This window comes from Hippocampus guttulatus, chromosome 21 (assembly GCF_054856545.1).
Source record: "Hippocampus guttulatus isolate MCC_2025c chromosome 21, RoL_Hgut_1.0, whole genome shotgun sequence".
NCBI classification, from domain to species: domain Eukaryota; kingdom Metazoa; phylum Chordata; class Actinopteri; order Syngnathiformes; family Syngnathidae; genus Hippocampus; species Hippocampus guttulatus.
The window spans coordinates 5,200,016-5,227,313 of NC_141281.1; the positions used below are offsets into that span (position 1 = coordinate 5,200,016).

Consider the following 27,298-nt stretch of genomic DNA (forward strand, 5'->3'; position numbering starts at 1 on the left):
ATGTCAGGACAACCCCTTCACCCACAACTGAGTGGGCAGTGGTGTGCCAACTGGAAGGTTTTTAAATAATGCCCGGTTTAAAGAAGCTTACTTAAAAAGCTCCAACTCTACTTTTATAGATTGAGCAGACATTAATGAGGAGTAATTGCATTCAGATGCTACTAAAATAGCGGAGCAGTACGTTTGGGCACGGGGCAACCGGTTTCCAGAGCGTGATGAGAGAGTCTGTTTTGAATCTTTCATACAACTACGAATGTACATTTTGGTGATTGCATGTGAGTGTAGCAAAAAAAAAAAAAAAGGACCAAAATGGAACCCTTCATTTAGGATTGGTTCCAGGGGCGCAGATGCACAAGAGAGTTTGCTCATACTTATTCAAAGCTTTCTGCATACTAAAATTAAAGCTAAGGCCATCGACAAGCACGGTGGCACTTGAGCCTCTTTTATTTAGTCATCGATCAATCGGTCCTTGATGCATTTAGAGCTGGAGAGAAAAAAGAGCATGCCTCTCGAGTCTCTCATCTCCAAGTATATGAGAGAGCCAAGATACGTTTGCGAGTGTTTGTTGCAAATCGCCACATGCCATCAACAATTTACAGTCTGTTGAATCACACAAGATCAAGAGCCGGTAACAGAAAGCGAAAGAGTTATAGCTATGTTTTGTTTTGAATACAACAGCACTTTCTAAAGCTTTACAAATCATTTTCCTGGAAGACTGAGTTGGACGCGAAAGATGGACGCGGTGAGGTCGAGAGTGGATCACTTTCATATAGACTCTCAGACAGTAGGGGGCTGGATAATGGGCCAAGCATGATTTATTAATGGATACTTGTTAGAGGAAGAACAACAAGGTAGCGGTTGCGCTAACAGACCAAGGTTACATAGGTCAGGAGCAGAAGACTGCCTGCCTGGGCGCTTGCATTCCGCAGCCCAGAGGCCACAGCAACAACAAACAGACCAACATAATGAATGAACGTTCTGTCAGCAGTTACGCCAGCCTGTGGATTGCACAAAGTGATCTTGATGTATAAAACATTCATGAACATTCAGAAATGACTTGCGGCGTACAGCTTCGAGCCTTGAAAGGCTAAATCACATTCGTGAGTGACTCATTTCACAAGGAGCAGTGAAAAGTGACCCGAATCGAGCCATTGCGGCGACGTTTTGGAACTCGGCAAATGCAACAGCGTGAAAGATGTCCACAATCGCAGCCCGCATATTGTCAAGACAAATAAAGAAGCGTGGCGAGTACACAGCGAGTCATCAAAAGGAAATTACTCTGGCTTGAACAATTTAATTTGTATTCTTTCTGCATGACCTCAAGTTTCCTTTGTAATAATGAAGATTTAAGGCAAACTCTTAAGTCAGTGTGAATGATTGCAACCAGAAAGGGAGGAAGACAAATACGTTGGGCTTGTGATGACGTCGATCAAAAACATTGAACTCCAGATGATATTCTTGAATGGTTTCTTTGGATGCGTTTGAACGAAGCAATAATTAAAAAAATGATACTTCAAGAGTCCTGGCAGCTGTGCGAGTGAAGACTCGCCATTACTCAAGCTGCACGATACGTATTTTAACCGAAGCTTAATCACTGTTGCGTGAATGCAGTGTGAAAAGCTGGTCAAATGGATGTTGTAAAAGAAAAAAAAAAGGTCAACAAAATGTTTTGACGATATACCTCTCTATGCTTGATTGGTTTATAATTGAACTGCCAAGAAATCAGCAGTCTGAGCTGTGGGGGGGGGGGGGGGGGGGGGTACTGTCAAATACTTTTTTAAAAACCCTCCGGCTCAATGTTGGGGAACATGTTCGTGATGGGAACGCTGGGTGAATAAGTGATTTTTGGCCCCCTCTGAAAAACAGCAAGCTCAGAAATCGTAAGGAGAGCAGCAAAGACCAGCTGGTAGACACAGATAGAACAAAACCTCTGGAAATACTTTATGGCCCTGGAAGGCTCAAATACACTCATCAAAGGTCTGACCTTCCACTGAATGCAAATCACTTTGTGGGGCTTTATCTTACTAATAATAATAATCATCATCATCAGCATCATTTTTGTGATAATAAGAAAAATATGATGATTCTTTGGTCACCTAACATGCTGTCAGCATGTGTTTTGCCTCACAGTGCTTCTTTTAACGAGCTTTGAGCAGCTGGTTTGCCAATTTCTTCGACAGAACAGCAAGTGTTCCTTGTTTTGGGGTATCCTGTCACTCCATAATAACATCATCTTGAATAAATAAGGACTGCAGGACCCAGGAGCCACCCCCACAACCTCCCATTTATCACAATATTCACTTGACGTGATGAGGGTTTATTTTTAGACACGGCACCTTTTTGGGGACATTAAATTATGTATATGTTCCATTCATTGCGCTGATGATCTCATTTCCTCATGCAGAGGGAAATAATTAGTCTCACAACAGGTAATATTACTCGCAAATTTGTCTTTTTTGTGGGGAACCTGTGCATGTATTACACTTAGCGCTTCATTGGCGATGTCGGTAGAATTTACTTTTAAGAGTTGCATCAATACTGTTCTCATCGTAATGGAATATTTTACGCTCATGTGGCTAAATAAGGGAAATATTCTAAAGTCAATCCATCTCAGTGTGACGCAGTCCACACCACTGCAAACAATAACAACAGTAACAAACTCTTAAAAGAGGATTCTTATCTTCGTGAATGTAGAATATTTCCTGACTCAGCTCTCGTTTGATTGTCCATTGAATGGTTGGTGAGGTCAAGCTTGCGGATGTCAAATTTTTAGGCCTCCGTCATTTTCAATCCTTGCTCGGGTTCCATTGTTACGACCGCCCCTGACACATCTGCGTGCATGACCACAGCTCTGAGTCATGATTATGAAACAATGACATGGCCATTGGACAGGAAAGCGAGGCAACCTGGAGGTACATGTCATGTCTGGCAGATGTTTGATGAGTCAGGCTCAGATTATTCATGCGAGTAACCATTCAGAGACATGATAAGAATTATGATCTGAATTTCTACCGAGCAACTCTTTCTTTTTATCATATCATGCAATATCTTTTTGGTATAATTTTGAGTCCAGGTTTTAGCATCTCTCCTTCAAGTGGGATTCTGCATCCCTTGATTGATTATTCCATTTGAGAGCGGGAAGCAGGGAAGCAGTGAGGTAGCCAACTCGGTTTCCATTTGTACGCTGAAGTGATGAGGAGGTTGATGAGCTCAATTTTTATGTCTGCACTTAATCAACAGACAAACCGCCGTTTATTCCCCTGTTCATTTTATAATATGATATAATTTGTCTTCATTTGAGAAACCATGAATGACATAAAGGACGGAGTGGGGCAAAACAGTATCCTTGGCTCACCAAAAGCATATATGGCTGAACGGGGAATCTCGATAACTGTCAATCCCTGAGAAATTTGGTTACATATTGGTTTGGTTACATATTGTGTAAACCAAACTTGCTATCACTCCAGAAAGAGAGAAGCAACTTTTAGTGTCATTGTCTCCTTTCATATTTAACCGTTTGGTTGTGTGAATAGAAATAAATACAGAAATACCAATACAAATAATAGCTAAAGTGCGCTAGAATAAACAATTGTCGTCAATAGATGGAACTATTGAAGAATAAATTATAGATGTGACTCAGAAAGCTAACTTACTGTCTGGCGCATATGCTTCTGGGTATATAATGTTGCCATTGTGAGTTGTTCAATAAAAAGGCTTTTAAGTATCGACAGTTGGGCTCTCTCCAAGACAGCGTTAATTATTCATGTTGTGTGTGCCTGCAATCAATGGCAGTTGCCTGACAGCGACCTGGTCCTGCTCTCATTGAATCATTCTGACACTCTGGTGACTCTTTGCGGCCATCAGATCCTTTCTCTCTCATATGCTTCAGGCTCCTTAGTCACCCCCCCTCCACCCCCATTATGGTCCCCCTTAGTTCTCGGGCCACCGTGCTCTGATCCACAATGTGCAAATGCCGGTGTTTTCTTGACAATGCTAAAGTGTTAATCAAGTTTTCCTTCTGGCGCTACCCTGACTTCATAAAGCCGATGATCAGGCCCTAAGCCGGGGAGTCTGGGGTGCAGGCTAATTCATTTTCATTTCAACCTGCCGCGGAGGCTCCTGCTGTTCATCCTCTTAGGCTTCAAAGAACAGAGTGGCTCATACAGGAGGATAATATGCACAAATCTCCCACCTTCATGCTCCTCGTGCAGACTTGAATTTTCATGAGGGATAAGAAGTGGGTTGACGAGTGAAGGCGGAAAAGAGCGAGCGCAAACAAATGAAAAAAGAAAAGGCTTGTTTGGAAGGATTATCACCTGCGTCTTTACTATCCAGAGTCACAAACCCACTCAAAGGACATCTGCTTATCTCTGTGTACAGCAAACCGCTGATTAATGATATGACTAAGTCAGCACTGGGTCCCCAAACTACACGACGATAATCTAATTACGAACCTTTTCTTGTGTCAGAAGGAGACAGCGTGAACACTGATGACAACAAGCAAAAGTAGGCAAAAAGCTGAGCATCTGGCAAAAGGTCATGAATTATAAAAGTGTTTGCCACAAACCGCAGCCGGGGAACGATAATGAAATAAATAATGAGTGCAAAAAATGAGTGAGATGCGTCTCGTGGTGCACTGAGATGATTTGCGCGTGCCGCGAGGGGATCCGAGCTTGTTGCGCCGCCACAGACCGACTTATTGAAAGCGGAATGACGAATTCCACTCTTTTAATACCACTTGTGATAATTGGCCTGGTGCTCAAAGTGTTCGGCACAAGTGCTACACACTCCTCGGACGGCACAAATGACATGGAAACCACAGACTTGGCCCTTTCGTCCGCTCTGACATTAGAAGGGTTTGGATCAGATTAGTATCGGGGAACTGAGCAAGCCCATTAGAGTGCGTCCAGTTTCATATCCACATTTTACTGCCAAATCAAATTTTCAATCGGATCAATACTGAATAACAAGGAGAATCTCGAGTGACAACAAATCATTATGGGGGGGGGGGGGGGTCTTTCCGCTGGAAGAGAGCCACGTTGGGATAGTGTTCAAGAAACGGCTGGCATCCTTAGCGACCACAGCTAAAAAGCCTCGTGCCTTCGGAACTGTCTTGATTCTTCATGTTGACCAGCGATGCTAGTTTGGTTGCGGTGTTCAAAGTAAACACCGCACCAAGCATTATGCCACCATTCATTTCGATAAAATAGAAACAAAATCTTTATACACACAATGGAAATGGAAGCAGAGCTCTAAAAAAAACAGGGAATATTTTTTTAGAATATGTGGGAAAAATCTAACAATTGTTGCCGTACGGGCAAAAAGAAAAAAAAAAAAAAGAAAAAAGGACGCATGTATGGGAGAAAGCACAGCAAGCAACACATATACATGTTCTCTCACTGATTAAATTAGTCTGAAGGAGCACCATGGGATCCCAAGACAATATTTTCACTGCAATAATAAAGGGAAAGCTTGCTTATGACTCTCCGCAAGTAAATATTTGGCTTGCGGTTGGCTCTATTATTCATCCCCTCAGGAATATGCTGGGACCAAACTTTTCAGCAATGAAGCAGAGAGGGCTGAAACAAATGGAAGGAAAAGAAAAACAGTCTGGGAATTTACAAGGCCTGAAGGGACTTCAGATAATAAATCAAGCAGGCCCCATTTGCATCTAGGTAGCGCTTCGGCTCAGTCACCGAAGGTTGCCTGTGCTGTGACTTGGTCCACGATTTATTTCCATCCAGGGCTGGATGATAGTCTTTGTCTTTACATAGAGCTCCCGTGCGAATAATGATTGTTGCGCAGACAAGCCGACAGACAAAAAAATATATAAAATAAAATAAGATAAAGGGGAGGCTATTTGTCTGTATGGCTAGGATGGCTGCCACATTGTGTGGATAAGAAAGCGGCGCTTTCCAAATCCCAACATCCTTTAATAGGCTGTTGTTACCGAGGAACGAAGGAATTAACAAGTGGGAAAGGGAGACATGAGAAAATGTGGGTAAGTAAACAGTTTTTATGCCCCAAATGCCTCTTGTTGTACATTAAAAAAGCATTAAATCTGTATCGAAGAAAAGCTATGGCTTGATGACACCCTATTATGTCTTAATGCTGGACCACTGAAACTCCTTTCCACTAGAGGATGTCATTTGCTTCAGCTTTGCTTAGTACAGTTGAGGAACTCCTCTCTGGCTTTAGCTTCCACCACAAAAGCGGCAGTGGTTGCCTCAGCCGTGCAAGCAGACGTGGTAGCATACCATTTGGTCAAAGTATAGATAACCTTCCAATGAACTCAAACAAAACGAATATGTTGAGTGCCATTTTAGACTTCTTGTCTAGAAGAGAACTTATCCACCAATTTATGCACACCCTTGCATTACCACACCAAATTACTGCGCTTGGAAACCCAACAAAGTGGCGAAGAAGTGTTTGGATAAGCTATTTTGCACCAAAATTAGCTACTCAGTGTGGACAGGGTTTTTGGTCATGGTATTTCATATTGTATTACAAGTACAAAAGAGAGTGAGTGACCAGTAGTTGCACCCTAAAAGTTCCTATTATATTTTTTACAACAGTCTGAGAAAGCTAAAAACAAATATTCATTTGGACTGAAGTCTGGTCCAGCGGGACTCTTAGCCGACCTTTAACAATGCTGCCAGGTCTTATCAAGGAGATACGGAACAACTACATTCCATGAGACTGGCTGACAAATGCAGGTCAGCTCTGCTTTGTTTGGCGCGGCAAACAACATTTTAAGATGACAGTGTCCTTTAATCAATTATAATGTGTGGAAATGGATGGATGATTGGGGGGGTTTGTACTTCTTAGATGATGCCTTTGGTTACCTGTATCCACTCCTTGTTTGAGTCCTGTGCAGGCGTCCACGCATTCTCGTAGTAGTTGAGTCTGGAACGCTCCGGAGACCAGCTGGGGTTGTACTGGGACGAGGCCACGATTTGGTCGGATGTTATCTCACCCGATTCCATTCCCAAGGGGTCACTGCAATCAAAGTCTGAGAAAGGGAGTTTGGCAAAATGATGAAAAGGGGAGAGGCTAAGCGTCGTGTTGCCACACAATAGCTCGAGCATATGTTTTCAGTGTGTCCCAGTTCTCTGGGGAGGAGGATGCGACATAACAGGCACTGAGTGCTGCCGTCCAGAAAAGAACTCCACATCAAGGATGCTTCAGTAAATGCTTTCTCTTTTCATTCTCCCCTGGTTTTAATAGATGCAGGTTGAAAGTGTTCTGCATTAAGAAGTAAAAATGTCACTATAAAATATTCAGTGCGAGCTAAGTTTAAGTCTTTTTCATCCTTTAAAACGACTTTCATGTCACTTTTTTATTCCTTTTCAGGGAGGATCTGCTTCCGTCATCTGTAGGGCTTTTTTTTTTTCTTCTGAACACTCCATGATTGGATTTGATTTAATCTCTTGGGAGAATTTAGGTGAATTTACGACTTGTATCTTGGGGTTGTAAATCACAATCAAAATGACCCACCACCCAAGTTCCGAGATGGTTTATGTTGTTTTGCGTTGACACGGGGCAGCCGTTTCCAGACATGCCAGGCTCTGAGGTTACAGATTTCACTGGGTCAGGTTGCGGTCGACTCAGCTAACCCCAGGAGGTCAGACACGCTGACACCTCGACAGGCGGCGCCATTGTAATGGCCAGCCAAAACAGAGGACCTCTCCACGTGTCACCATGGCTACATACATTTACTAGCTTCTGCCTATTTGCGTTTCGGTCCTTCCAAATTTTTCTTCATGCAAATACATGCTCTGGCATGTTGATATCTCAGTGTGACGAGATGAGAGAGAGAGAGAGAGAGAGAGAGAGAGAGAGAGAGAGAGAGAGAGAGAGAGAGAGAGAGAGAGAGAGAGATAAAAAACAAACAAACAAAGAATTCTTTGTCTGGTTTTGTCAAACTGACGTTACATCTGTTCGGTCATGCAGCCTATTGGCCGGCAGTCACACAAAGAGACGCTTGTTTGTCACCACTGGCAAAACCTGATCAGGTGAGCTGTCAAGCATCGCATAGCATGAGATGACAGGCACCGAATGTGATAAATGTGATCTGAAGGGTTAAGAGTCTGAGAAAGGCCTTGCCTTTCATCACCTTATCACCTTCATCAACGACTTTCTGCTATTTCCATTCAACCGCTGCTGTTACCAAGAAGCGACGGAAAAGGGAGGCTTGTCCAGGCCCATCGCATCAAGATAATAAAGTCAGATGTTCTACCATATCGTCCATATGAAAAAGTCAATCTGTAATCTGTCAATTGTAGATTTGTGATTGGAGCATCTCAAATAGCTTGGGGGAAATCTGCAAAGAGTGACATCAGGACAACATTCTAATGGTTGTAGTTTGTGTGTCTCCCCTCAGGGTAAGACTAAACCCTTTGGAGATTATTAGTAGATTTGTTGAATGTCAGACATCTCCTGTGCTAGTCAAAGGCACACTTTGTGTGTGTGTGCGTGTGTGTGCTAAGGGTGGTCTTTAGCCTTTGGACAGATTTATGACTCCTGGCTGCCCTGTCTTTCTTAATGAAATGTTTAGTTGGAGCGTTTTTGCACAATGGGGTCAGGAGGTCACACCCAGTGACTGATGCCCCATGTTAAAACATCAGACGTGTGTGTGTGTGTGTGTGTCTACGAAGTGGAGAATCCACATTTTGGGTCACGTCTTGGCCTGCTGCGTGTTAATTTAGGACTTGTAAAACACATTCCACAAATAAAGAAAAACGAGGTGTTTATTGAAAAAAAAAGGTTGTTAATTAAGTCTGTCAAATAATGGACCAGCTGCATGGTCAACGGCTACTTTATTTTTGTAAGATTCCTTTGGCAGTTCGTTTTCTGGAACTGCAGTCGACGAGATTCCTAATTTGCCTGTGCTTCTGTGTCTGTGTCTTCTGACATCCGGGTGTTTCCTTTTTTTTTTCCACGTGTATTTATGCCAACTCACCCTCTGGAACGGTCCTTTCGATGACCGTGAAGTTGGCAGAAAAACCCTCCTTGGCAATGGCACTGTCTGTGTTGATTGTAAGTGCCAGGATGCCGGTGTAAGAGATGATTCTTCCTGGTGTGTTCTGTCCACAGTACCGCCCAATGTATGGTCCAACTAAAGGGGGGAAATTAATGGGGAAGCTTCAGGCAAAGACTGGACTGGAGCTCAACTGTCTTATTTGTTTAGCACAGTCATGTCACAAAATCATTTTCAGTGAACCCAGTGACAAAAACGCAGTGTTTTGCCAGCAGTCACGGTGAGGTAAACCCTGTACTCCTTAGCTATCTTTAACTAATGGACCATAAGACACCCTCAGAACCACTGAACGCATTGCATTTTAGTTTAAGAAAATACATAAGTAACCAAAATGCTTGAATGTAAACCAACGTTCCCTTCGTGGGGCTCAGTCCACACCGTTTCCTGCCACCAACAGGTGGTAGAGACTTTAAAACCAGCAGCTCACATTTTGATCGTCCCCTTCCCGTTTTGTCATGACAACAGGCTTCATTTCCATCGGCTAAAGCGATTATCCATGAAGAAGGTTTACTTTCTCCTACCAAAATTGGTGACATCACGGAGCCTTTATTCGAATCACAACATGTGATCAAGCATAGCGAGGTGAGGTTCCTGTGATCGCTGTTTATTTGCTGGCTGGAAAATACATCACACCTTGCCGATCAGGCAACCCTTTTCTGAATGCTGTTAGCACATAAGGTGAACCAAAAAATTGGTTGGCCACTCGCTAAGCAGAGTGAGAAGAATGGACAGCATAGAGGCGAGAATGTTAGCGGCAGAGGGAGGCGATGGCAAACGCGATGACCTTGCGCCGTGCGCTGTGATCCGAGCACCTTTGCTGGAATGCAACGGTATTGCTGTGCTGAGACCTGTGGCTTATCTGTGATTACTAATGCTGTGATCAGTGGCGAGTGTCAGTTCAACCCCCCTGCAGCCGGCTGTCATCCCAACACGCCCCTCCCTATCTGATGGATAAAAAGCAAAGGCCAGGCCCAAGGGATTTTAGGGAGCACACTGTGACCGACCACATTCATCTTCATAACTGACTGCATACGCATATCGCTAAAAAGTTTCATTTGTCATAAATGACACAAACCAAAAAAATAAGCGCTACAATCCAAGTGGGCTGTGAAGAGAAAAGCTCACCTCCAGGAAAGCCATCCCAGATTTCCAGCCGGTCGTAACGGCAGAACACACCGGTTGGAGGTGTTGGGTCGGGTTCCAGCTCAAAGCTCTCGAATTCCAAGATAATTTCTGACATCCTCGGGGCAAATATCATAAAAGTACAGTCCAGGTTGTTGGGGTACTTTTCTGGAAAGCCTGGTGATTTGATGACACCGCTATTGGAGGTGAAGTTCCGAGAGCATTCGGGACCTGCAAGAAAGAACGGGAAGAAATGCTTCATGGTCAATTACAAATTCAGTCAAGGAGATGGGTAATTGCTCATTGATTGTTCTTTTGTGGTAAACTGGAAAGAAGCAGAACCACATCAATATTCCAACTCGAAGCCACCATTTGACAAAGCTTCATGTCAAAATATTTCTTAACAGTTGAAAGTGCTTAATGTCTGAGCATTGACACATATCCCACATGAGCCTTGGTTTAGCATGAAATGAAGTTCAGGAATCAGCAGCAACCAAAAAATGCACTGACAGCCACAGGAAACTTTTGAAGGAGTGACAGATGAAGTTGGAAGGGAATTTTTTGTCCGCGGAGGCGCTAATGCAAATTCTCAAAGACCCTGCTTCACACAAACACACAGTCATGTGTCATCCCGACCAATCATTTGGAGCTTTTAGTGGCAGAAATGTGGCCAGGATAACATCATTTTCCCACTAGTCTGACAGCCTGCATGATGGCTGCAGAAGGGGTTGTCCAAAAACATAATTGCAAGGATTTCTTTTTTTTTGGGGGGGGGGGGGTGGCTCGATAAAAACCAGCAGGCTACATTTGCCGCAGCTGAAGTGAATGCGGTAAACTGCTTTTTCCTCTCAGGCATCACGCTGGGCCACAAATTCCGCCCATCAGTCCCGCTTCAGCCTGTCCAGTCGTTGGGAAATTAAAGGGAGAACCATGTCGATTTGCTCTTCATTGAAGTTGAAAGCCCCGATGAGGAGCATTTTAGAGGGCTGACATTTAGAGCAGCAGTGAAAGTGTGCCCACTTGAAAACAGTGGGTGACAATAATTTCACAGGTTTGGGGACTGGAATAATAGAAATACTTTGTGTAAGTTGTAAAGCACATAGTAGTCGAGCTGTTAGCTACTTCGAGATGCTTATCAAAAGCCCATTTACAGCCATTGCTTTATATTAATCACAACAGTAAAAAAAAAAAAAAAACATTGGGGGCGGCCTAGAGCACACCATTAAAAAAAGAAACATAAATAAAAAAAGACTGCGTATGGGACCGTTGTGAGCTTACCCCATAAAAGAAGGAAAACACAAAAATTCCACCCAGGATGTTTTGTATTGTTGTCTGCTTGATAGTACAGTCGCTCTTTCCTGCGACATCATCAGTCCAGAGAGCCGTGATGACTGGCAGCATCACAGGAAATGTATATCCTGTTGTCAGCCGAGTCAACGCTCCCTCCTCCCAACTGACTCAGCGTCTGCTTGTTTTATCACCCAAGATGTTTGTATCTCTCCTGGCGGAATTCACCCGCGGGGTCAAAATAAGCAACAGAAAGGGAATTTGTGAGGACTGACTCAGGCAGAGCAACACGCACACACAGATGTGTCATCACATCGGAGACAAAGCAGACAGTTTGGCCACAGTAGTCCTACTGCTGCTTTTAAATAAACTGCACTTTATGACAGGAAATAAGAAGAAAAGAAGTAATGCTGGGTGACAACCTCCAACCCAACCAGAGAGTTACAACATTTATTGCTTGCAGTAATGGATTCTTTTAGTTTCCCATTGAAGAAAGCCGTCTGTGCTGGGTAGGGGAGTAAACAAATGTCACTTAGGCCCATTCTCTGAGTGATTGGAATTTGTTTACACACACACACACACACAAAAAGACAAATATGCCCGTCAAATGCTATTTGATTGTTGTCAGATTTCAGACCCTGTCAGACTTCAAGATAACAAATAATTATTGATGTGTTGAAAGTCACACACTAATGTTCTCAATTGCTCCATGAGGGGTAAGAAACAACGCAATGTATTGTCAATCTGTAGAAACATAAGTGATATGGCGGATACACTTGTGGACAGTCATCATAAAACAAAGCAAAAGAAAAAAAACTGCATTGTAAAATTTACAATATAATCTTAATGAACAACCTTGGGGCCGTTTGACTTGAGGCAAAATATATGATATGCCATTATAATATACTAATATCATTATCTGTGTTCCCTGTTTAGCAGTATATGTGTGTTACAGCAAAGATTTTGACTACATGACCAAATATGGTTCTTTTGCCTGAAATGGCTGGCTTGGCATTCTATAATGAGGGAGTAATTCGACTGTTCTAGCTGTCCCATTTGCAGACAATGAGCACAGCGTCTTTACTCCCATGAAAAAAAAGAGCGTAACATTCCATGGGACCTTCTTACGTCTGTGTTTAGTTTACACAGAGGCAGTGGAAAAAGTGGAAAAGGGGCAGCTGTCTTTTTCTTCTTCTTTGTTTCCATTAGTTCGTCTCTCGTGTTCCTTGGTCACTCGTTAATAACATCACGAGGGCATTGTGAGCTGCTAAGTCAAAGAAAACGGGTTACCTTCTATTCGGTTCTCTGGCTGACCATTAGCCTAGTTCCCGACCCCCTGGAACCGTTTCCTTTTTATCATCATTTTGTACGGACCCTCCTACAGTCTCTCACACTAACCAGGACGGGAAATGAACTCACATGAGCTTTAACATATTTTGGTTCTGACACAGCATTTAAAATGCCTTCAAGCATCTTTGCCGTGTCTGCTATGTCACCCCTGCCTGGTCCGATAAAATGGGGGATGGCGCTGCTGAATGGGGAAGGGGCTTGAGCTGAAGAGCTGCGGTCTCCCAAACTGTCTTTGATATATTTATATATTTCCACGAAGCAAGCGTCTCTTTGTGTGCGCATGATGACAGCATGTCTCTGTGCCAGATGTGACCTGTGGCATTTGGGCGTGTCGTCCGTGAAAGCTACGTTTGCTATATTTGCCCCCTCTGAGCCCCACCCGACACGCACACATATGCACCCACCTTGAGTGTGTTTTTACAGGTGCGCGCAAGTAAAAGCACCCAGACTGCCAATGGGTAATAAAGCGGGAATTTGCAATCGGGTCTATTGTATTGTTGAAAGATAGGATTTTTGTCAGACAGTCCTGCAGCGGACTTAGTCATGCTTCTGAGTAATAGCAACGATGAGCTTGAATGTGGTTGGGGGGGGGGGGGGGGGGTTGGTCTTCAATGGCAGTATCGAAGCCACCTCGCCCACTTGAATGGGCCCGCAGCCAGCCTTGATGTGGCTCTATGCAAACTGCCAAGCTGTTAAAGGAAAACATATGTCGAGCCAGCATGCTCACATTTCAGAAACACTTACAGATTTAAGGAGATTTGATCTAAAACACTTTGTCTCATAAAGGAGGAACATGATTTTGCAACGCATAAATCATCGAAACGATAAAAAACCTTATTTTTGTTTGCCTTTTTTGGGTTGGTTCAAGTGAGTTCAGCCTCGTTTCGACAGAGCCGTCTATTTCCTTTGATAGTTAACTTGGGGCTTGTTTTACAAGGGATAGTTACGTAACGCTGAATATTTACCATCAATCGAGTGTCATAATGTGTTTAATATACTTTAGGCTTAAACACACTCCAGTGGATGCTTAAAGGGAAAGTCAAGTAACGCATTTAAGGGCTCAGCTCACAAACGTCACATGACCAAACCCAGAAAACAGCTGGACCGTGACGGTTGTTACCTGAGCCAGGTGAAATCATTTTCAGTCGACAGCGACTAGCAAAATGGCCGCACCCTGAAATTAATTTTTCTGATGAACTCTTATTCCGCAAACAGAATATGAATCAGAATCCCGTGTTTAAACTAGTAGAGGCACAAAGAACATTTCATTGCAAAGAAATGTTTTCAACTACACTTCCCCTCAAATCGCACGGCATTGTTGAATAATAATGACTTGGAAACAGCTTTCCGGTCCTGCCATTACCCATCCTCTTAATTTCTGGCAAGTCTATTACTTACTGCAGATTCCATCAGGAAACACAAATTTAATCAGCTCACCTTCATTTCTGTTTGTCAGACGAAGATTATTTAGCTTCCTCCACCATGTGGCACTTCCTTTCTGTTTCCAGTGGAGTGTGCCTGCCAATTTACAGGCTATAAACTAAATAGCCCGTGCTAATTAAGGTGGTTGGATTAGATGAGAGACGGATGGGGAACCGACCAGAGAGCACTGCGAAACAACCTGCTTTCTTCCAATTTCGACACCCGACAGCCTCCCCGTGATGAAGGCCAGGTGCGCCGGTGTTTGTATACTTGAGGTATTTGTGAACATGTATTTACATAGACTATAGTTGGGATACAGCAGCACATGTAAGCAATTCTGTATAGCGTGGCACGTGATCCTCAAGTGAAGTGTGTTTACATATTTTTCTTTGAGGGTATGTTTAGCTTCACTCTTTGGTTGCGTTTAAAGCGTGACAAAAGGCGGTGCCAGTCCCGGGGCTTGACATTGCGTGATCACGGGCCTTTAATCATCGTAATAAAGGCCCTGCATTCTTTGTATGCGACTTTCCTGGCACGCACAAGTTGGCAATTCCTTCATTATCAGATCATCTGTGCATCATCATTAACGTTACATGTGTTTGCCAACACAATGTTTTCCCAGCTAATGTTCCTCCTGTTGATAAGACGTACTAATCAGCTAGCTTTGTATACCTCGCTCTGCTTGGCTCTCTGTCTCCGTCAAAGGAACCGCACACTTAATTGATCTCGGGGCCTCATTCTTGGCTCCCCTGCACTGCAGTAGTCAAAACATGGAGTCTATTCATAGCATAATGAGGGTTTTGGTCAACTCTACTGGGGCAGGCCCAACAGATTCAGCAGTTGGTGCCGCCCAGTGAGTGATGGAAAATGTTATCTTCTCTTCAAAAATTATTTGTCAGTGCAATTCCCGTCTGGAATTGTTCATCTGGCTCTCGCTATGTAGACTCATGATGGAATAGTCCTCATGTGTCCTCAACTCCCTAAGTACGTGTTCTGTTGTTACATCACCATCAACACCAGGCCCCTTACACACTTCAAATTCAAATCTATGATGATAGATGGGTCTGGAAAATACCACGCTAATCAACGGAAGAATGTTGCGGCTTTTACAGGTCTATCAAGGGGGGATCAGGCAGTGTGTGCGCGATTGAGCTTCCATTTGGTGGGGTGGAGTGTCACTTTGATCTTGTAAATGGACCTACACTCCACCAGCTGCGTTGCTGTGGTGGCGACACACAAACACGCACGCACACGCATGCGCACGTCAAGATTAAAATGAAGATGGGGATCTTGCCGAACGTTCATCATGTCTTTGAGGTCAGTGGGGGGCTGTCACATAAACTTGTGCTCCGGTTAATTAATTCAAGTGGACTGTGCATGGTAGTCACTTGCAGATGTGTTTCAAATCTCCTCCCTCTTTAAAACAGATGAGCAGCAGCCCCCCCCATGTTGCATCTGGGTATCTGATATGTTCATTCAGTCAGAAAAATCGGATTTTGTCACTATTTCAGTGCATGTTTTTTAACTTTGCTTCCTAAAATAGAGCCACTGGTAGCGTGAAATGTGACTTTGCTACAGCTGGCATGGGATCGATTCCCACTTGATGCCCCATTCGCAACCGCCCTGCAATTGACTGGCAACCGCTGCAGGGCGGAGGCCGCCTTTTTGCCCAAAGTCAATTGAGATAGACTCCAGCCCCTGTCGTGACCACAAAAATAATTGAAGAGATCTATCCTGAAAATGGTTCAAATAATTGGTAAGGGCTTCTTTGCCGAGAAAAACCCCCAAAACGCTCTCTCACTGAAGTTCAGACAAATGAAATAATGCCCTTAGTCCATCTGTAATATTTCACATCGGATAAATAGCACAGCCATTGTGGAACACATGGGTCTGTGAATCATTGGTTTGGAATGCGGCATATTGCACGCCATATTGCAAACATGTCATTTCGATGCTTTGCCGCCTCGCTGCATCACAAACAAAGCATGAAATTAGAAAGAGAAACTCAGAGATCCAACGGCGCTCCAACCGATAAATATTTTGAAGCTTCTCTAATTACAAGTTTCTCTTAATCTGTGGAAATGTGATTTTTTTTTCTCCAAACAATCTCCTTCACCAGATCCTTTCAATTTTGCCCAAAATGATCAAAAAATGTGACATGCAAGGTTGTGCTTCTCTCTGTTGCTCCTGCCAACCTGTCTTGTAGATCTCATATCGTATGGAGAAACCTGCTCCATGGGTCTCGTAGTCGGAAACAAACTTGATGAAGAGCTGGTGTCCCGAGGAGACGACGGGAGAGGGGGCGATCTTGCCACAGTACTTGCCCACCAACTGACCACTTTCATCCACGCCGTCTCGCACTTCCACGTAATCGTACCTGAGTGAAAGATAAGAGAGGCGCTGTCAACTATGAGCTACAGAACACACTGGAAAAGTTTAGGGTGAACATTTACATTGATGTTTTGTTTTGTTTTGTTTTTTTTTGCAAATGCACACTAATGAGGCTGAGGAGGTGTCTATATTATCATAATATCCTTTCATGATATGCTACACACCCACACAAACACCGCTGATGTATTGTCTTCCCTGTGCGGTGAACCTGAGGAGCAGGTGCAAAATCTATTATACACGCACACGCGAAAATTACATGCCGATGGAATTTAGATCTCCAGCACCGGAGGGGAAACGGCAGACTAATTGAGTCAGAACTGGATTTAGAAGCAGATAAGCTTTGAAATCGGACTCAGGGAAAAGGAGACGTGATGAAAACAGGGACACGCACACACACACGATATAAGTTATGCAAAAGTGGACCCAGATCATCCAAGGTGGGCCAAACAGCCCGCGGTTGTTAATGTGAATGCTTGTTATTATTCTTGCCTGGGAAATATTTATTTAATAGTCATCTGAGAGAGGCTCAAGTATACCGGAGACCCAAGTGAAGTCAAGCGGTGGAGAAGATGGATCGATGGATGCTGCACGTTTTTTAATTTTTTTTATTGGGGAATTGCTTGGCAGTCATGAAGGCGTATACTGAATAGCAGGTGTGTGGAAACGTTCTCGCCCTTTCCGTCTTCTTACAAAATATGCCGCTTCTGGGCACAGGGACGTCTTTTCTTTTGCTTGACGAACAAATTACTGTCAAAACATTGCACCTTGATTCCAAATGTCCTTAAATGAAAGGGTCTGCTTTAAAAGAAAAAAACGATTTAAACTCGCTGATAGCTCAGGGTGGGATAATTCCCTCAAGTGGGAACAGACTTACCCCCATATGCACCCTTTGTTGCCCCCCTTTTCACAAATGGAGTTGCTAAGATTCGCAAATTCAATTACTTGTTTTGTCACGTTAGGGGTGATCGGGTTCCACTCTCTCGTTTCGCGGTCCTGATAAGAAATATTGCAGCTATTTCCAGAAACTGTAGATTGTACAATAGGAAGGCAGTGCTTGAAATTCTATCCACATAAACAACGAAAAAAGAGCCGACGTAAAGCTTTCAACATGCATAGCAATTCCCCACTTGTTTGTGACTCTCTTGGGGTGATTTACAACTTACAAGGCAGGAGATCGATTTTCTTTTTCAAAAAGCGCCAAACCATTGGAGTATTTTTATTCTTTTTTTTCCCTGTTTCCTGCTCTTTGTTTCCCACCAGCTGTGGGAACGGCTTCGCTCACGCAACTACAAGCAGAACGACTTTTTTCCCCCAGGTTCTTATCAAGTGCAACGCAATAAAAAGATTGCTCGGCTCATGTGGTGTTTACAATGTTCTTCTCATGGTTAAAAGGTGAGAGAGTTTCCCTTTTAAAGGATCCCCGAAACTAAACAAGTTGTTTTTTGGTGAATGATGCTTGTTACTTTCTCAAATGCAGGTGCGACGAGTTCATTTCAATTTTGCTGGAAAAATCAAACCCATTCTTCAAATTATTCTTTGCCATGCTTCATCAATAGAGAAAAGATCCATGCTGAGATGCATTGCATACTTTTATGCCACATGCTTGGATATGAATGGAGACATAACCATGAAAATGTTTGGATTTAGCCGGTTTGAAAAGTCTCTCTTTTTCACCAGCCAAATTAGCTCGTCACACCTCCAGGAAAAGATGTTTATTGAATTTTTAGGCTGCCGCATCCTGTTTCATCACCAGTTCAGATGGCCCTGGGACAAAAGCGACACAATGGGCAGAGAGCGAGAATAGATTTAAAAAATGTGTTTTGGGTCATGCTTGCTACACTGTGTGTGCGTCATGCCAAAAAGAAATGCCTTTATTGGTCCTTGATGAGTGGAGTGTCAGCCAGAGCTCCAGTAGTTCTGCATCAGTGACTCCACACTCTCTGTGCTAATGCAAATCCATTTCGACTCTTATCATCTGGAAGGCATTATAGTAAAATTGCTTGGTGGGGCAGTTTAACACCTCTGAAAAGCCTCTCCCGTCTATTCTCGTGCCGATTACACCTGTGAGGGTTGATTTCAAAATTTAAGAGTCTTTAGAAATGACAGAGGTCATGTATCAGTCTCTTATCTATAATCGTAAAGGAAACACAGCCTGGTTTGAAGTCCCCAAAGGCCCCTCAGTTTCAGGGTTAGCTTGTCATTAATGCCCGAAGCTGTCAAGTTCAAGTTGGATTCTGCCTCTCAGGGCCTTTGTGGAGTCATGTAGCGTCATATCACAGCGTTGAATGTTGTTCTTATGCCTCACGACAATATAATTACCGGGAAACATTGCACCTATTTATTTGTCTTGTCTGCTCTGGAGCTGCACACACACACACAGGCACACGCGCACGCGCACACGGACTCACAGTGCTAATCGTGAAAATGGTTTGTCAATCCAATGGGGAAATTAAAATGAAAAAAGAGGGGGTGTTCGGAGGGGAAAGGGGTTGAAAGTAATTCTGCACAACCTTCGCTTCACCGACTCAAATGTATTGGCCTGGCGTCTTTCTCCAGGCACGCAGCGAAAGCAATTGGCTAGCACTGGACAAGAACATTAGTAGCTTCTCGCAAAGCTGAAAAGGAGGCAACAAGCCTCTCAGCCTGACAATCGAACATTTATTTTGCCTGCGGTTTTCCCATGGAAATAGTCGGTCTACAGGCTGGCTATAAAAGCTGACTTGATGTGCTTTTTCAAAGGCAACATTTGGAGGCTTCCGAAAACAGGCGAGATTTCTTCATCAGCCTGAAAAGCTCAAACATCCTACCAAGTCAAATGTCTCTGACATTTCTCTCCCTGCAGCTGTCCGACAATAAAGGCTGCTGTATGAAAACATGTCACCTACAACGTGTTCAAACATCTCAGGGTAACGCTGAGGGGGGAAAGAACCCCGGCAACTGATTTGCAGGTCTGCGACGCCCCGGCGGACTTAAAAAGGAAAATTAGCTTTTGTCAGCTGTCAGGAAAGTTAGGCCAACATTCTTACAAGCTGTCACTGGGGGCACAGTCACAACATCATTAACGGCTGTACAAGATGATCGCCGAGGTGCTTTTTCCATGTTTTGATCCTGGCTCAAATAAAATGCTCTTTCTCCTCAACTTTCCTCTCCACGTAAATCTGTTTCACATGTGACATTCATTACCCTTCACCCGAAAACCGACCTCCACTCTATTTCCTTGAGCCGGAATATAACGTCCCCTGGGACAAAATATGTTCCTCAATGGTCAACATCAGGTATGGCTACTGAAATGCAAATATAAGAGTCATGTCAACAAATATATATATTTAGGATTTCTTGCCCAATAGAGGGGAAGAAGCACTGCTGTGTGCCCACATGGTAATCTGCCCACCAAATCAATGCTGAAGTATTCGGATGTGGAAAGCAACACAGCAAGTTCAAACACCCTCCAATCAGAGCTGGTGTATTTTCAGAGGTGGTTTCTTGTCAGCGAGGGAAGAAGGGCGTGATTGCGTCTTTCACCACTCCATTGCCACAGGGATGGTTGGAAAGATAAGAAAGGATCAAATTCTCAGCCCTCAAAAGCGCAGATGCAGCCGTCATCGAGAGGTCCTCTTTGGCTTTGACACCCCCAGTATGGCCGCACTCGCTTGGGACACCTTTTTCGCTGCGAGGGTTTCTGCTTTTGCGGCCTTCGCAAATTCCTAAACAGCAATTATCATTACCACCGCTGCAAGTGGCCAGGCACCATCTTTTCGTTTTCCAAATGACACTGCCGTGTGATCTGTAGACAACAACAATCACATGAATGAATCGGGCTATTAAGACTCCATTATGACATCTACGCCCTTCGAATATAATTTGCAGAATTAATACATGAAAATATATGAGATCATTCTGAGGAGGGATGTTTGTTTGCTTCAAAGGCGCTTTTTATATTCTTATCGCCTCGGTGCAGGTTAACAGTGGAAGTGGGTTGTGGACTCTCACTATTCTACCGCCGTGGATTATGCATGTGCTCTTGTGAGGTCAATAACACGTACAGGTATATTCAGAATTGTGAAAGTTTTCATCAAGTTTTGTTTTCTGTTCATCAAATTCAATGCAACAAAGCTAGACTAAAATGTACACATTTTTAATCCCTTTTGCTGTTGAAAGTATACTTTGGCAAATGTTTCCTCAAAAAGAGAGAGAGTGTGTGTGAGAAAGAGAAAGAGAAAGAGAGAGAGAGAAGCCCCTTTTTCTGCTGCCCATTACAGGCGGGAATAGCTCCCATTTGTCCCACCTTGACATTTGAAAGGATCTCTGATTGCAAAGGAGAGAGGAGCAGGCAGAGGTGAGCAAAGAGAACGTTTTCCTCAGGGGTCGGCGACGTGACCCAGATGATCCGCCGTTGCGGCGGTGATGAGAGGTCAAGGGTAAAACCAACAAGGCAAAAGAAGGGCGCCAAGTGGCACAGAGAGGCAATTATGTGCTCTACGTCTCTTGTTAAACAGGTTTCGTCCCTCTTGCCTTCGTCTTGTCACACGGTTACATGAGTATTTACGCCGGTGTGATGATCACATTTTAATGAGATCATTTGCATGAGGAACGATGCAAGATTATCATAAGAAAAAAAAAGTTAAAAATCAAATAAACGTGGCCCTCCACATTCGCTAGGGATTTAGGATACATACAGCAGCTAGTGCACGCTTGGAAAAAGGAAGCATCGGAGATACAGTACTCAACTTAAATGAACCCGGTAATCTGCACTGCAACAGAAATCACAGAAGATGAGGAAAAAGCAAACGATCTGCGCATCGGAGCAACCATCTGAGACTTTATGCTTGTACAAGCGAGCAACGCCGGGCGGTAATGAGCCGCAAGAAGCGGACGACATTCAAAGTGGGCCGGAGATGCGAGAGAGGAGGCGAGGGCGGGGAGGAGGCGAGTTGAAACTGAGGTCAACCCGAGGTAAAAGCCGTCGGGTGCTGTTCCAATCGCTCTCGACTGTCACAATGGGCAGGGAGGAGGAAAAAATGGCGCGTTGTGGGTGGGTTGGGCTCTGTTAGAAGGAAAACGACTTTCTGTGCGAGCTGCTGAGAGATAGTGAAGGTGTAGCTTGGTTTTACAGTTTACAAAGGAACTATGTTGACAACTTTCCCTATCAGTGGAAAAATAATTTGGGGTGTAATTTAACCACCCTTATTCTGTTAATACAATTTTGTCCATTATTTGCATTTCCACGAACAAAAGTTCTTCAGGGCGAATGGCTCAAACAAAGCTTGCCTTCTTATAATGAGCACCTACATGCCACAAAGACATGGGGGTGGTGGGGGTAATGGTGCGGGTGTCCAGTCTGGGCATATTGCTCTGTGACGAGTTTGTGTTGCTGAACGCACGGTCGTGAGTGAGGTAGATTGTGTTTGTACTCTGAGAAAAAACATTCAGCAGATATAGCGGCTTTGAAAAAAAAAAAAGGAATCCCGTGAAATGTATTTGAACAAGTTAAAACAGATAAATTACCGTGTTTTGGTTGAGTGAGAAAGTACAAACTCTCAGCCCGATATGGAGACAATGCGGCAAAATGTTTCTCAGATGCGTTTACTGTCTCGCCCCCCCACCCTCCTCCCCTCCTGACAATTACTGCTGTCCGACAAAAGACGGCGGCGATGAAAAAGAAAGAGCCACTTAAGTGAGGCGAGATCACGCAAAGAGCAAACAAAGTGAGAGATTGTAAGTGGCTCCAACTCAATCAAAGCGCAGCAGGCAAGCGGCCCATCAATCACTGTCTGCTTGTCCTGTGGCCGCATCACGCCACCTTGAGTGGCGGACAACCACCAGCAACTTGAAGCCCGCTGTGTGAAATCACCGTCACCGAAAATGACCCTGGGGATCTGGGGCTTTCTGCCGCAACTTCCTTCCTAACAATTCTTGCCCGCTGCAAACAAACTCCATTTCACTCAGATGCCCTCATGGGATCGACCTCATTCTTTGAATAAAGCATCCTGGAGTTGTTGAGAGCCCTTGACTGTGACCTGTGTGGATCTGTTTTAGCACAAGGCAACAAACAGGAGACTTTGCAGCAGCCATGCATCAATCAAAATGACGAGACGCAAATACAGCTAGATTACCGGGCAAAACAATTCATACAAGCCCGTACACGCTGTCTATAGAAGAACTTGAAGGGAAGGAGGAATAAAACAGTTTTTTTTTCATCCATTTTCTTCACCGCATATCCTGTTCAGGGTTGTGGAGATCTGGAGCCTATCCCAGCTGACTTCACACTGGACTGTCAATCAAAAAAATGTCTTCATTGTAATACAAAATACAATATTGAGACATGATTTTCCAGTCACAGTTCTTTTTGGAGTAACATGTCAAAGCCATTTAGAGAGCAGTTTTTCGTTTTCCAGAAAGAGAGAGTTCCATGTTAGGAGGCCAGGAATGGTTTGGACTTGGAAAGAAGTCTTGCGAGATGAAAGGGAAAGAAAAAAAAATCAACAGCGTGCTGACATCTGAGCAACATTCCATCCATCGCAAACATGTGCTGCTCCACACAACATCGTGAGCTGCAATCACAGACTCGAAACCTGGCAAGTTATTTATGACCACTGCCGCTGGTCCTTTCCTTTCACCACCTCCCCCCAACCCCTCCTTTTGCTATACTCTTCTGCTGTGAAGTGCACCACCCTCCCGCTGCGAGGTAGAGTGGCTCACCTCCCGCTTGTGGTCCGGTTGTGCATGAATCAAAGTGGTGACAGAGCAGCGGGGAGGATGGCAGATGCCACAGCCAGAAAGCTTTTCAATCAGGTTGCCCTTCCAAGTCTGAGCCAAGGTGAAACACTTCACCGGCAGATTTAAAAAGAAAAAAAAAACCCACACCCACGGTCATTCGTACTGCTGCACGCTTTCTATCGCACATGTGCAAGGGGCCTGCTTTAATCCTGCTCATTAGCCAGGGAGTAACCTTTTTATGTTTCAACGTGATGAAGAAAGAGAGTAATGAGAGGGAAGGTCAGCGGTGTTTCCGTATGCCGGACTCTTCTCTTGCCTCGGGTTAATTGAGAAGGTGAGCACTTCACATTTCTGAGCACGGCGGCTTTCGTTTGCGTTCAATGCTTCACCTGCTTTGTCAACTGCCGTATTTTTGCAAGAAGTCGCGAGGACGGCGCACAAGATGACGTTTCACCATGTTGACAGTTTGCAATAATTGTTGGCAAGGGCAAACTAGAAATGTTCAAAGCAGATTTCTCTTTGTGCCGGCGGGGTGGCGCGTCAGTGTAATTTCAGATGCAATTTCATTTCCATTGTCATCGACTGCAGTGCTCTTTTGCTGTGCAAAATACCAGGTGCATAATTTGGGGCACTTTTGTGAAAGCTGGTCATTAAGAGAACCGTTGCCACCCAACGCACAGTTTTGTTTGGTTTTTTTTTTTCTCAATTGCAGCTCCACTTTGGACTCCCGCAGCATGGATGCCATTCTCTCTTAAGCGAATAAAAGATGACAACTGAATTCAGAGAGAAGACAGTTCCACCACGCTTGGTCAGACGCTCCATTTATTGGCCCCAAATGAGTCTTTCGTGGCTAATAGAGTTGTTGTTGTTGTTTTTTTAATAGAAAACAATATTCATTGAAATTAATGACAAGAAATCACTCAACCAATGAGCGACCGGAAGCGGTTGACATCACTCATATGCTATCCGATTGCTTTTTCCAACAGCAAAATCTCAAGTAGGAACAGTCCCATAGCAAAATCCTCAGGTACTCAGGTACAGTTTCAGGACAACGGAGCCATTTTTTTTTCTTAATTCACCTGGTCCACCTTGACAACAGTTGATAAACGACCGCAGAGTCTACTGCCCCTCTCTGGTGGGATTGCAGTGGGAGCAGGGGAGTTTAGATGTTGAAGAGGGAGGAGCTATCAGACTTTCATGGAAAGTTACAGTTGTGCAGGTCCGCCTTTCTTTATCATTGAAGTTCCTTTCAGGCGGACGGGCAAATAGGATTCAGAGACGAGATCACCCCAAAGTCCCTTCTGTCCTCTACTCGCGCTTCCCAGTAACAGGTGGCACTCTTTGTCAGCGGGATTTCAAATGGCAAAGGAAGAGCTAACAATAGATCCGGGGTCCGGTAATACCCCGCCTTGTCTCTTTCCTGAGCTGTGGAGTCCAAACCTAGTTGGGAATACCAGGAAGGGCCACGTTGTCTGAAGGAGAAAGGGGCACCGCAGAGAATGTTTGCCTTCCCAGCAGGCCGAGCAGCTTGACGGGAGCCACACGGCAGGAGATCTGAGTGGGTCGAGCGGCCGGAGGGAGGCGGGGGGCAGAGAAAAAAAAAAGGAAGACTACAATTCATGAGAAGAAAGAAGCGCTTTCTAAGCTTTGAGTTACGGTCACCTGAAGGCAGGGGGGCTGCTGCAGACTTTTGAACCGCACTGAGGCGGGATGCTTTCGTTCTTTCGGCTCCACAAAAGGTTGCTTGAGAAGGCATTCTTGAAATAACTTGGCTTGCCTAGTACCTCTCTGCCATATATCTCGTCTCGCCCCCCCCCCATCCCCACCCCCTTTGTCAACTGCATCCACAGTTCTATTGGAATTCGTCTCCACGGAATCCAGAAAAGTCCAAGTCCCCTCTTCCCAGCCATGCTAAAACATATGCTGCAACATAGACTTCCTGACTTCGATTGATTTTTGCAAGACATGTTTTTCGGAATGGTCAGCAAATGTGATGTTATCAATGATTCATCATGACCGTCAGGATCATATGTATTGAAAGCTCCTTCTCCTCCATGAGTCAGCAGGAGGGGGGTGTGGGTGGGGGGTGAGATGGCGAGAACAGCCTGCAGCTACAGATGGACGATTGAAGGTTTTGCCTCGGTTACACATTAGCAGACTTTCAAACAGTAAAAGAGCGTTTAAAGGACAACAACCGCCGTCTATTTTCATGTTTACATCAAATGCTTTTCTGAGCTTATTTGAGCGAAAAAGTTTTGTTTGTTTTTTTTCTCCTCAGATGCACGGCTGAAAAAGCCAGATAGGCCTCACAACATTTATATCACCAAGTACAGACGAGTGCAGGGTTAATCATCCCTTTTCTTAGTTTTGTTTTTCCATTTGAGTGAAGCATACGCATTGGACTGATTTTAAGAGCGAATTCATTTCAAATATTTGTCCCCACACAGGCTGTGCCTCCGGCTCAAACTTCATTACCTGCGAGGGTCGGCCCCCTTCAACTCCACTCTGTGAAAGTCTACAACAGTGCGTGAAAGGTAAACACGTTCTGCATTCAGAATCGCAGGGCTCACTTAGTCGCCTTATCTTTGTGATGAAGTGGTTTCCTCCCTCTCCTCCTCCTCTCAGGATACAGGCCCGTGCACTTCCCCAAACAAACCCGACAAGGATCTCGTGCACGTACAACAACACCGGTGCATTCAGACTCCACTCTTTTTTTTTTTTTCCGTTTTACCAGCACCACTTTTAGTGCTTCTTGTTTGGTTTGCTGATAACGGCCATGTTGGGGAACATGTGGTGCATGTGTGTTCCATTTGCCCACTAATTAGATTGAAAAGGCTGTGCACTGAACCGTGCACTGTAGCACCCAACCCGCACCCGCCGCCCACCCCTTGGCTCCTCCGCCTCCACCCACTCTGCCAGTCAATCAGATAAGGCCATTCTGTGTCTCATCAGTGTCCATTTTGTAAGGGCTGATTTTGGTGAATAGAGTTGCAAAATGAAGTTGAAAAAAAAAGACACAACCAACTTGACAGTAGTGCCCAAAACAGCCCACCCACATCTTGTGAAAGAACAAAACAAATGAGCTCCTGGTTAAAGTTGAAGAAATACCAAAGGGTGGCTGACACTAAAGTGAGACCACCACCCAAGATGGAAAGTAATGTGCAGTACAACTCAAGAACCACGGAAACAGCTCCATTATAAAACCATTAATAATGAAACATCATGGCATCTGGTTAAAGATAGAAACATTTTGAGGTCAGGACAGCCCAGCTTTCCCGTGCAATCTCTGCATGGTTCACATGAGGCGTCAAATATGATATTTGTATTTACAGCGGAACCTCTCAGATGAGACAACTGCTGTCTGACTTCTGATTTATTCGGGTAGAGAATTCATTTTTCTCATAGAAAATAGAATTTGAATTGAATTAAGCTGTTCCAGGCTCAAACATGTACACGGATATTGTTTGAGGACCAATTTACTTAAGTCTTTTTTTTTCTCTAAACAACCTCACGGAGTCCTATTCGTCAAATCCTTTTATTGTAATAACAGCCTCAATAACATTTTGAAAAAGCCCATGCGCTATTGCACTTGCACTGTGGCGGTTCAGACTCTACGTGACTTCACGGGCATATTTTTGTCCCCAAATGTCAGCAAATGCCAAATGGTAACGACACTCGATTTCAGAGGTTTCACGGGTCGCATTTTGACGTGCTGTACAGTATTTGTACAGCACGTCAACTCTAAAGGCTCATTCATATAAATAACTCTCAACGCCCAACTATCTAGCACTCAATCTTCAACAATCAGTGACTGGAAGTAAAAAAAGAGAGGCTCAATCCATAATGATTCAGTGATGGCCCACTGCAGTGAAAATCCCACCTCTTGTCATCCTGAAAAAACTGCCTTCCTTGAGCCTTTACAGACTATATCCCCCCTGTCTGTGTTGAGACACAGGAAATTCATTCCTG

General features: G+C 44.2%; 1 protein-coding gene across 6 annotated transcripts in view; it reads right to left on the reverse strand.

The window, feature by feature from the left end:
* The window catches only part of nrp1a (neuropilin 1a), an 81,287-nt gene that overhangs the window by 14,940 nt on the left and 39,049 nt on the right, over positions 1-27,298 (reverse strand). For all 6 annotated transcript variants that reach the window (XM_086101583.1, XM_086101582.1, XM_086101587.1 and 3 more), the window contains 4 exons: positions 16,417-16,598; positions 10,166-10,393; positions 8,963-9,118; positions 6,846-7,012 (listed from right to left, as the gene is read on the reverse strand). In XM_086101583.1, the coding sequence (XP_085957709.1) occupies positions 6,846-7,012; positions 8,963-9,118; positions 10,166-10,393; positions 16,417-16,598 (733 nt within the window). The remainder of the gene's footprint in view (positions 1-6,845; positions 7,013-8,962; positions 9,119-10,165; positions 10,394-16,416; positions 16,599-27,298) is intronic.